At 54.9% G+C, this 11,443-nt stretch overlaps 1 protein-coding gene across 11 annotated transcripts in view; it reads left to right on the top strand.

Annotated features, from left to right (window-relative positions):
- The window catches only part of LRRN2 (leucine rich repeat neuronal 2), a 69,165-nt gene extending 61,164 nt beyond the window's left edge, over positions 1 to 8,001 (top strand). For 2 of the 11 annotated variants that reach the window (XM_019649747.1, XM_019649737.1), the window contains one exon: positions 4,762 to 8,001. In XM_019649747.1, coding sequence (XP_019505292.1) covers positions 5,156 to 7,315 — 2,160 coding nt within the window. In that variant the 5' untranslated portion in view covers positions 4,762 to 5,155 and the 3' untranslated portion in view covers positions 7,316 to 8,001. The other 9 variants (XM_019649741.1, XM_019649738.1, XM_019649742.1 and 6 more) reach the window with 9 other exon arrangements.
- Positions 8,002 to 11,443: the final 3,442 nt, after the last annotated feature.

Here is an 11,443-nt window from a genome sequence, read left to right as displayed (position 1 = left end):
TATCTGCAAATGTAGAAATTCATTCAGCTGTACACTGAGAATTGTTGCCACTTATGCACTCTCCTGTACCTCAGTAATATTTTTTTTTAAGTTTATTACATAAGGTGAGACCTGAGGAGTAGATGGTAAGATGGAATAAGAGGAGCAGGGATGGGGCAACTGAAGGGCATTAACAAGCACTGCATACCCCTTATCTCCTTGTGTTCCTCACAGCTCGTCTGTGAGCAGGGTTTTACCCCTATTTCTCAGCTTGAACATTTGAGGTTCAGAGGGTTACCCACTTTGCCCAAGGTCACACAGCAAGAGACAGAGCCAGGCTCCAACTCTGGCTGCAAAGCCCAGGCTTCTTCGCTCCACCACGCCTCCTTTGCATAAAGTTATTTATGGAATCCAGGCTCCGGAAGACTAGATAAACGCTGAGGTCTCCTTCAGCTCGGAGGTCCTGGTTGTCTGTGATTACATGAGAGGTGGAGTGAGGGGCCATGCTCACCTCCCAGGAGAAGCTGAGGCCAGGTGTACAGATGGAAGGCTGGCCTCCCTCCCTCTGCATCCTTTCCACCCAGTGCTTATCTGCTGGTGAGGAGGCCGGAGTTTATCAGCGCTACACTCAATTATGCTGCCCATCTGTCTCCACCGCTCAGGGGGACCTGGCGCTGAAGCAGAGAAGGCCAGGCAATCTATCACCGCCTGCCTGCTCCTCCCTCCAGACCCTCTGCTCCCAGGGGCGGGGCGGAGGCTGCCAGGAAGGGGACAGGGACGACGGGAGGAGGGCAGGGAGAGGCTGCATCCACCAGCTCGCCGAAGGAACAGAGATCTAAATGTTTGGCAGGAGCACAGGGACTGTGCTGGGGGCAGGGCTGGAGAAGGAGAGAGAAGCAGCCTTGACTCCTGACAAGTTTCTCCAAATCTCTTCATTTAGGGCTTTGCCAAGGGTCTTCGTTTAATCGGGAATGTAGGGGACCAATTCCACACTTTCTGCTAAATCCAAAGCAGCTGCCTGGAGAAGGCGGGTCTAATGGGGCTTGCAGAGCCAGCCCTGCCAAGAGAGAACTTGCCTGTGGAGTGAGCAACTTGACCTCCCTGACTGTGGCCCCCAGGGCTTTCTGTGTCCGGTCACTGAAGGCCCTGCTGCCGGCAGTGCTGGCGCAAAATGCATCCCCCAGCCCCAAGTCAGAAGGCAGGCCAGGCAGGGCTTGTGTGAGGCCTGCTGTGTGTCCCTGCGGTTCCAGGCCCAGCCACACTCACACGGGAATGGTGTCTTCCCCATGCTGTCCCCCCAGCAGGTCACTCCAGCCAGGAGTCAAGGAATGGTGTCTGAGGGGCCTGGCAGGTAGCCATCAGGGAGGAGGAGCTGAGGACGGAGGCCATCTCTGAAGGGATTTGTGTCGAAGGTCGGCTCCCTGGGCCAGCCCTGCGCTCTGTCCCTGTAAGGCAGGCGTTGCTCCACCAGACAGCGCGCATTGGCTGGGCTGGAGGGGCACGACCTGGGTTTGAATGCCGACCCTGCCATGTAGAAGCTGTGTTATCTCTGATAAGTCACTTAACCTTTCAGAGCCTCCGTTGCTTCCTCTGAGAAAGGAGACTAAATAATCCTTTCTCTGCCTACACACAGGGTTATGGAAAGATTACGTTTCACTATTTATATCCACTCACAAGTACCCTCTTATGCTCAGTTCTACACTCAATGCTGAGGGGACACGAAAAGCACGTAAGACATGGCCCCAGCCGCAAGGAGCTTGAAATCCAGTTGGGGAAAATGTACACGTGATGGTCTGAACTCCCGCTCACCCAGGAGATTATGGATAAAAGACAATTAGCTTTCTCTGAGCTCCTGGCAGAAATTGCTAATCAGCCTGCATGAGTGGGCCGTGTGCAAGACAACCGTAAATGGTGATGGCAGGTGAGTGGGCAGCTCTGAGATCCACCCTGGAAGGGGCTGTGTGCTCAGCAGCCAGGGGGAGGGCTTGTCTGGGCCTCTGCCAAGTCTTGGGATCAGAGGTATGGCGTGAACATGAGTCATCAGGTCGCTGCCTCTCTGGGTGCTGAACCCCAGGCCTGGGCTGGTGAGGAGTAGGAGCGGTGCCTCACTCACCCAGCCCGGCAAGAGGGGGACAGAAGGAGGGTACTGCCTGGGGTGCAGGGAAAGGCCAGTCTCTGGAGGTTTTTAATTCAGTTTTAAAATGGTTTCTCAATTACAAAGATACTAGAACAAAGGTGTTAGAGGAAGAGAGACGCCTGGGGCTCAGGTAGGATCTGAAGGCCAGGGAGATGCTTGAGGCCCAGACAAAGACCCTCTCCACCCACTTCAGCCTTCTCTCCACCTACGAACAGTCTCAGGCTCTCCTAATCGCTTTGCAGTGGCGGTCCTGTCAGAGTGGCATTCTGTAAAGGTGTGGCTTGTGTATTGTCCGTTCCTGTGCACAGCACCCACTCCACCACCTGAGGGCCACACTGAGCCCACAGTGGGCAAGTCTCGACAAGCTCTAGGATCCAACTTCCGTTCCCCCTCAGAAGTCCTAGGGCTTCCCAACCCCAGGGGATGAGCGGAGCTGGAAGGGAACTAACATTTATTGAGCTCTTTCTGTGTGCAACACACTTAGCTCCTTTAATCCTAATGACAACTTCATTTTATACATAAGGAACAGATGCTCAGAGAAGTCAGTAGCTTTTCTGGTAGGAAGTGGTGAGTAAATAGTAAGATCTCCTTGCTGGTAGGTTCTGCTCTCTCGGCAGGAAGCAGAACCACTGGCCTTAGATCCAGTTCCATGACAGGGCCCTTCAGGGACTCAGCTTGCCCCTGCTGCCCCTCCACCTACATCGTGCACCACAGAATCCCCTGCCCCGTTCCTGGCTGACAGTCACAGGCTTGGGTGACTGGGCCCCCGGAGCTCCTCTGGCACATGTATGTAGATGTGCATGCATGTGTGCACATGTGTTTGTTTGCCCCGAGTTTTACGTGTCAGTACACACAATCCTGCGCAAAACCTCTGTTCATTTTAAGTCACGGTTCTTTTTCTCACCTTCAGAAATAGCTGCAAAAGAAGGTGGGAGGTAGCTGTAAATAGGCATGCCGCTCTCCTGCTGAGGAAGGGTACCAAGCCTCCAACTGCAGCCCTCCCGGGCCCCACTGTCCTGGAAGCAGGATGAAGTGAGCAAAGAGCCCTTCTGGCCAGCTGAGAGGCATCTGCCTGGAAAGTGGTAGGAGACACAGCTCCCAGGTTCCTGAAGATCTCTGGTAAGGACTCACTGCACCAGCAGACAAGCATGGGCACCCACCCAGCTGTTGCAGTCACTACTGCACCCCAGGGTGCCCACGGTAGGCTCCGGCCAGACCTGGGGGCTGAGAAGCTTGGTATAAATGGCACAAACTGGGTGGATTCCTGTCTCCTGCCACTTACCAGCTATGTGTCTTGAGCTAAATTCTCTACCCTCTTCTGAACCTCAGTTTCTTCATCTGCAAACTGGGGGTATTAATGCTTATCTTATAGACTAGTTATATGGGTTAAATCAAAATAGATATTCAGAGTCTGAAGAGTCCTGGCAAATCATGTGTGCTTTCCTGACACCTGCAGCTGGAAAACTACCCAAGTCGGACCTCCATTCAGGAGTCAGGCCAGGCCCAGGAAGCCCCTTATTCCCCCCACCTTGGTTCTGGGCCAAGGCTGGACTTGCTTCCAGGGTGATGCAGCCTGGCTGTGGGGTCTGAGGGAACCTGGATTGGTCCCCTGGATTGGGAGGGACGGAAGAGCAAAGGCTTGGATTACAGGTTGTGATGGCGGTGGGGGTGGGGCCCGACCTCATGGGGGACGGGGCCCTGGGCTACAGAGATTGATTATATAATAAATTACTCAGTGGACAGCTGCCCTGTACTATGAGCAAGACAGATTCCCAGATGGGGAAACAGTTCCACGTGATGTGGTCAAAGCTGTGACAGAAGGAAGCATGGGGCCCTGTAGGAGTATAAAGAAGGCCCCTTAGCCAGCCAGGGGTAGGAGGTCTGGGAGGAGTTTTCTGTAGGAGGTGAGTGACCTTAAGTCCTTGAAGAACAAGTAGGGGTTGCCTGGGAGACAATGAGAAGGAGACAAGAGGAAAGGGGCAGAGCAGGGTAACTTCAACCCGAAAGAGTGGTGCACAGTGGGTAAACTGGGTGGCGGCAAGAGAAGCCAGGAGAGATGGCTGGGGCCAGGTGACGTAAGGTCTTACCTGCAGGGCTGAGGAGCTCAAACCCAGGCTTCTTAATCCCGCCACCCGGCAGTTCCGCCAGGCTACTGGAAAAGGGAAAGCCCCTACCTCCAGGTGGGGACGTTGGCAAAACCCCAAGCTGCACCACACCCCAGGAGAGCTTAAGCAGACCCAGGCAGAATCACCCCCTTCCCCAGCCTGTCTGGGTATGGAATCACGGGCCGCGGCCTTCTAACTTCCAGAGTCCTGGGACCGCCCCCCCTGGAATTTAGAAGCTGCACTTGTTTCCACCATCCCCTGCCCACATCACTCAGAGGGATGTCTGGAAGCTATCGCTTTATTTTCCATTTACTGAATGAGCCAAAGAAGCAGCGAGGAGAGATGTAAGAAAGCTTGGAGAATCTACTCCACATCTCTCTGGACTCAGAAGGACTCTGAAGATGACAACAATGGCGGCCACCAACTCTCCTCCACACACACACACACACACACACACACCTTTCCCAAGTATCCTGGAAGCTCCCAAGGCCCAAGCTCCCTTCTTCCCTGAAGACTCACAGTCACTCATTTTCCCCACAGGCCATAGAAAAGGACTCTAAAGCCTAAGGACGATAGGACAGAACCCAGGAGCCTTGGCCCTGTCCACCCCTTCAGCTCCTTTGGCCTCTTGAGTCAGACAGGTGAGACGGGAGGAGGGACTAGATTCTGCTTCTCTGCCACCTGCTTAACTCTGCCTCCTCTTCTCCAGGGCTGCCCCAGTGGGGCGTGGCGATGAGTGAGCAGGCCCAGCGGACGAGGATGGACAGCCACACCCAGGAGGGCAAAAAGGGCCCATTCTTACCCCGTGTAGCATGACTGCCCTGGGAGGGTGGGTCCCCAGGCCCTGGCAGGCTGCTGACCCTCAGCCTGCAAACCGCTAAGAGCAGGACTCCAGACTTCTCCTGTGGATGGTCCTCTTCCCTGCGGCTCCACAATGAGGCTCCTCGTGGCCTCACTCTTGCTAGCCTGGGTGGCTGGTGCCACTGCCACTGTGCCCGTGGTCCCCTGGCGTGTGCCCTGTCCCCCTCGGTGTGCCTGCCAGATCCGGCCCTGGTACACGCCTCGCTCATCCTACCGTGAGGCCACCACCGTCGACTGCAATGACCTGTTTCTGGCGGCCGTGCCCCCGGCGCTGCCTGCAGGCACACAGACCCTGCTACTGCAGAGCAACGGCATCATCCGCGTGGACCCGAGTGAGCTTGGCTACCTGGCCAACCTCACTGAGCTGGACCTGTCTCAGAACAGCTTTTCGGATGCCCGTGACTGTGACCTCCGTGCCCTGCCCCAGCTGCTGAGCCTGCACCTAGAGGAGAACCAGCTGACCCGGCTGGAGGACCACAGCTTTGCAGGGCTGGCCAGCCTGCAGGAGCTCTATCTCAACCACAACCAGCTATACCGCATTGCCCCCCGGGCCTTTGCCGGCCTTGGCAACCTGCTTCGGCTGCACCTCAACTCCAACCTGCTGAGGGCCGTGGACAGCCGCTGGTTCGAGATGCTGCCCAACCTGGAGATCCTCATGATTGGCGGGAACAAGGTGGATGCCATCTTGGACATGAACTTCCGGCCCCTGGCCAGCCTGCGCAGCCTGGTACTAGCAGGCATGAACCTTCGGGAGATCTCTGACTATGCCCTGGAGGGGCTGCAAAGCCTGGAGAGCCTCTCCTTCTATGACAACCAGCTAGCCCAGGTGCCCAGGCGGGCACTGGAGCAGGTGCCCGGGCTCAAATTCCTGGACCTGAACAAGAACCCGCTCCAGCGTGTGGGGCCAGGGGACTTCGCCAACATGCTGCACCTCAAGGAGCTGGGGCTGAACAACATGGAGGAGCTGGTTTCCATCGACAAGTTTGCCCTGGTTAACCTCCCTGAGCTGACCAAGCTGGACGTCACCAACAATCCCCGGCTGTCCTTCATCCACCCCCGAGCCTTCCACCACCTGCCCCAGATGGAAACCCTCATGCTCAATAACAACGCACTCAGTGCCTTGCACCGGCAGACAGTGGAATCCCTGCCCAACCTGCAGGAGGTGGGTCTTCATGGCAACCCCATCCGCTGTGACTGTGTCATCCGCTGGGCCAATGCCACGGGCACCCGTGTCCGCTTCATCGAGCCACAGTCCACCCTGTGTGCTGAGCCGCCAGACCTCCAGCGCCGTCCAGTCCGAGAGGTGCCCTTCCGGGAGATGACGGACCATTGCCTGCCCCTCATCTCCCCCCGCAGCTTTCCCCCCAGCCTTCATGTGGCCAGTGGAGAGAGTCTGGTGCTGCACTGCCGGGCGCTGGCTGAACCGGAACCTGAGATCTACTGGGTCACCCCAGTCGGGGTTCGACTGATAGCTGCCCATGCAGACAGGAGATACCGGGTGTACCCCGAGGGGACCCTGGAGCTGCAGAGGGTGACAGTGGAAGAGGCAGGGCTATACACCTGTGTGGCCCAGAACCTGGTGGGGGCTGATACTAAGACAGTCAGTGTGGTGGTTGGCCAGGCTCCCCTGCAGCCAGGCAGGGACAAGGAATGGGGGCTAGAGCTCCGGGTGCAGGAGACCCACCCCTATCACATCCTGCTATCTTGGGTCTCCCCACCCAACACCATCTCCACCAACCTCACCTGGTCCAGCGCCTCTCCTCTCCGGGGCCAGGGAGCCACTGCTCTGGCCCGCCTGCCTCGGGGCACCCACAGCTATAACATCACCCGCCTCCTTCAGGCCACGGAATACTGGGCCTGTCTGCAAGTGGCCTTTGCTGATGCCCACACCCAGTTGGCCTGTGTATGGGCCAGGACTAAAGAGGCCACTCCTTGCCACAGAGCCTTAGGGGACCGACCTGGGCTCATTGCCATCCTGGCTCTAGCCATTCTCCTGCTGGCAGCCGGGCTGGCAGCCCACCTTGGCACCGGCCAGCCCAGGCAGGGGGTGGGTGGGCGGCCTCTTCTTCCAGCCTGGGCTTTCTGGGGTTGGGGTGCCCCTTCAGTCCGGGTGGTGTCTGCACCCCTTGTCCTGCCCTGGAATCTGGGAAGGAAGCTATCCAGGTCCTCAGGAGAGACACTGTCACCACCATTGTCACAAAATTCCTGGAGCTCAGCCTATTCTCAGCAGTAGAAACATGACTAGGACTACTTTTTACCAAAAGGGAAGCAATTTGGGCCAGATGCCCTGCCAGGAATGTGACATGGACCCACGTGCGTGACGCCTGGCAGTTGGACCAAGACAGATGGGACTTTGTGGCCCCAGGGGTTGCTCCTGCAGCCTCCAAAATGTGGTCCTTGCCTTCTGGGGTCTCCTCTGCTGCTGTTTTGAGGAGCATCTTCAAGGGACAGAAGGACTCTGGTTAGAGTCTCTCATCTCCCCAGTTGTCTACATGCCCAGAGGCTCCTGGGCCTCTCCCGGGATGTCCCCTGCCTATGTCCCCAGGCCTTGGCTCACAGGATGCGCTCCTCGTCTTTTCTTTCTCTGTACAGTCTCAGCTGTTTGCTCTTTCGCCTCCTGAGCGAGGGCTGAAGGAGGCTTCTCCTCCCATCTTGGGGGACTGCTCCCAACGGGCTCTGAAGGACATTTGGGGAGAGGCTGCCCTGTTGGCACTCTGAGGTTGACTTTCTATAGGCAATTTTGTACCTTTGTGGAGAAACGTATCACCTCCCCCCAACCCAATTCACTCTTTTCTCCTGTTTTGTAAAAAATAAAGCTAAATAAGAACAACCATAATAAAGGGGGAAAGGAATAAAAAAAAAAAGTCCTTTGAGTACCGGTACTGAGTAAATCTCAGAGCTCTCTGTTCTGGAGTCCCTTCAAAGCCCAGAGGGTGACGGAGGGGTTGGGATGGGAGAGGAGAGAGAGGGAATGGCAAAAGAGGGCACAGATTTTCCCTTTAGGTTTTAATTCTGGCCTCGCACATGAGGCAAGGAGAGGGGTGGGGGAGAAAAATGGAGAAAAAAGCCAGAGACGGGGGAAGTGGAAATTTCCATCACTAAACGTTGTCACTCCTTCTCGTTCTCTGATAAGCAATTAACATGCCAGAGCATAAGAAGCACTTCCCAGGCCTATTTCTAATTAAACAAGCCCAAGAGTCACACAGAGAATTGCAAATCATCAAGACAGCCAGAATATGGGCTCACTGGGGCAGGAGTTGTGGGGTGATAGAGGATTTGAGGAGGGGAGGGGAGGGCTGTGGGACAAGGAAATGGCCGCATTTATCTTTTTAGGCCATTTCAGTATAATTTGCAATGAACCTGGTTTGCTTCTGCAGTATTTATAAAAAAAATTTTTTAAAAAAAGATTGACTTCTAAAGATCAAGTGTCACGAGGGCAGCTGTTGGAAAGGCAGCAGAGGCCAGGGGAGGGTCTACTGTGGCCAGCCAAGGGTGCAGGTCCAGATCAAAAGGCCCCTGGCCATAGCGCTTGCTTCTGATATATGCTGGGGAAAGTCATGGGGCTCCTAAGACTGAAAAGAAGCAATGTGAGTTAAGGACCCCTATGCTACAGACAACATTTGGCAGACTTATTAGAGGCTGCTCTAAGCTGCCATCCAGAGTCAAATGCACACACTGGTGGAAGCCAGACCAGGAGACAGAGCATCAGGCCCCATGGGACCTAGAAAGAGCACACTCACCCCAAGCCAGAGGGGCTCCTTGCTCTGTGAGCACAGGAAAGCAGGGTTCTCTGAAGACCTGCAAACGGCCAGTGAGGAAGCCTTCTTCCTCTTGAGCAGGTCAGCTTGTCTCAGAATCACCTCAGGGCTTGCTAAACACAGATGGCTGGGCCCACCCCCAGAGTTTCTGGTCTAGATGTGGGCAGCACCTGAGAATTTGCACTTCTAATGCAAACACTGGTGCTGCTGGTCTGGGGACCACACTTTGAGAACCTCAGAGCTCCCTCCTGTGGTGGCTAGAGTGTTTCACTCCTGCTCCAGTCCCCTGGGAGAGGGCTGGGAAGGGGGCTGGAGGGTGGTCCTCTGCTCCTTCCCACTTTACTGATGGGCTACTCAGGTCAGCAGGCTCCATTCACATGTGATCTTTTCCAAGGGCGGGTGATGTGTTCTTTAGGGGAGGGGGCTGGCCAAGCAGAGACATAACATACATGCTCCCTTCCCCTTCCAGCACCCATGGCCCACACTCCTAAGCCTCCTGTGTTCTTTCCTGATGAACTTTGAGATCACCACAGCTGTGTTCTGGGCAGCCCTGCCAACTGACTAAAGCTGGCCTGTGGGATCTAGCCTATTCACCATCTGTGAGCTTTGCATTTGTTCTCTCTGATCCCGAAGGCCTGTGAGGAAGAGGCAGGCAGGGCTGGGCCTGTGCAGATCATGAAAAACTGGTCAGAAATCAACGCCTCTCCTTTCCTTCAGGACAATCGGCAGTTGCTGCCTTTCTGGATGGGCCTACATGGCACAGAGGTTTGGTGTGCTGTTCCCTTAAATAAGCACTCAGGGCCCTGGAAAGCCTGTGGAGCCCTGCAGCCCTCTCTCATCAGCACCTCTGCTGCCACCCAACAACACCCCTAGGAGCCCTGGGCCCAGACACAGCAACCCAGGAAGTGACCACCAGCACAGCTAGAGGCCCAGGGCCTTAGATTCCACTAGCTCAAAATACTCTAAAGATGCCTGAGTTTGGAAGATGGAAAGGCTGGATGATGGAAGAGCTCTTTGCTACCGTCCTTCCCTCAGACTCCTCAGCTACACACTGGAATCCTGAGGGAGTGCTGGAAGCCACGCTGGCTACCCCAGAGAAGTTAGGTAAGCTGGGGAGAGGATGGCAGCAAGTGGCCTCTTTTCTCCTGAAAAGAGATGACACTGCCAGGACATAGCCAATTAGGGAGAGGGAGAAAAAAAGCACTTTGTGGGTTGCTGTGTTCTAGAATAGCTAGAAACTGAGCAAATGAGAGTGAGCAGCCTCTCCCTGGTACAGAGCTGGGCACAGGGCTCAGGTGTGTTCCAACCAGGCTGGAGGACAGTGGGACTGTGCCCTCTGTGTCTATTAACATGGCCTAAGTGGCATTTGAAGTCTTAGCTTTCACACTAGACTGAGCATGTGGGCAACTAAACATGCTGGGTTTAAAACAAACAAAGCAGCTATTTACCTGGTCTCTTCTGTACATTTAAGATTGCTTTTTGTTTTTTGGTGTTTTTTTTTTAAAGATTTTATTGGGGAATTGGGGGAGGGGAACAGCGTTGGGGAATCGGGGAAGGGGAACAGACAAGTTGTTGTCCTTTTATTCTTCAGCCTAGTTGTGGAGGACGTCGCTTCACTGGCCCATGTTGGTATTATCATTGCGCTCTTCCCGGGTGAGGCAGATTGGTCGCCGGCTTCTGGACGGCCGCTCACAGCGGCTCTTGGCAGCTCACACCAGCTGCTGCCCGCTCATGCTGGCTGCAGGCTGCTCACAGTAGCTTATGGCAGCCCACTGCAGCAGGGCCTTCAGCCTATGCCGTCGCTGGTGACTCACGGCAGCCCAGCTCCAGGTCAAGCCACTGTTCACCATCTTAGCTGCAGAGGGCAGTGTCACTTGCCCTCATGTGGGATCCGAACTGGGGCCCTGCTGCTCAGAGCTGGCGTCCCAAGCCAGCTCTCAACCAATGCGCCACTCAGCCAGCCCACTTTTTGTTTTTAATCCTAAATAGAAACCAATATTTACTTCTGTTTAAATTTTAAATTGTTATATAGGGCCTATCATTTCTACCCGTCAAGGTGATTTCAAAACCCAGCCTCATTGTTGAACATATTAGCTTTCCCTCCCTAGTGCATGCCGCTTCACGATTCTATCCTGCCTTATATGTCCTCATCCACGGCTCAGATAGATTGTGGAACAGACCTGGGCGGATCCGTTCTGTGTCAGCACAGCAGTCTTCCCACCAGCCTGACATGGGTCCATCAATCAACATGTCTGGTGTGGCCATTCAGTCAACTGCAAACCACTTAAATATACTATCTTGTAACTGACATTTCTGCATTCTCCCACCCAGCCAACTCTGTGGGATGTGGTGTTGAAATGAGAAGATAGCGAGTTTGTGGCATTCCTGAGAACGATCACTCTAGTTCTTGTATGACAGAAATAAATGGGGTTGGCTGATCTAGTGTAGGGTGGCCAAGTGGGACTTTCCTGGTCTTAGCAATGGAAGTCCCTCGTTTCAGGAACTCTCTGTCCTGGGCAAGCTGGGATGGTTGGTCACCCTAGCCTAGTGAATTCTTTCTAGATGTACCAAGCCTTCTTCCTCTCTTCTTTTTTTCTTGCTCC

This window comes from Hipposideros armiger, unplaced genomic scaffold (genome assembly GCF_001890085.2).
Source record: "Hipposideros armiger isolate ML-2016 unplaced genomic scaffold, ASM189008v1 scaffold_134, whole genome shotgun sequence".
NCBI classification, from domain to species: Eukaryota; Metazoa; Chordata; class Mammalia; order Chiroptera; family Hipposideridae; genus Hipposideros; species Hipposideros armiger.
This window is presented reverse-complemented; position numbering and strand designations above follow the sequence as displayed.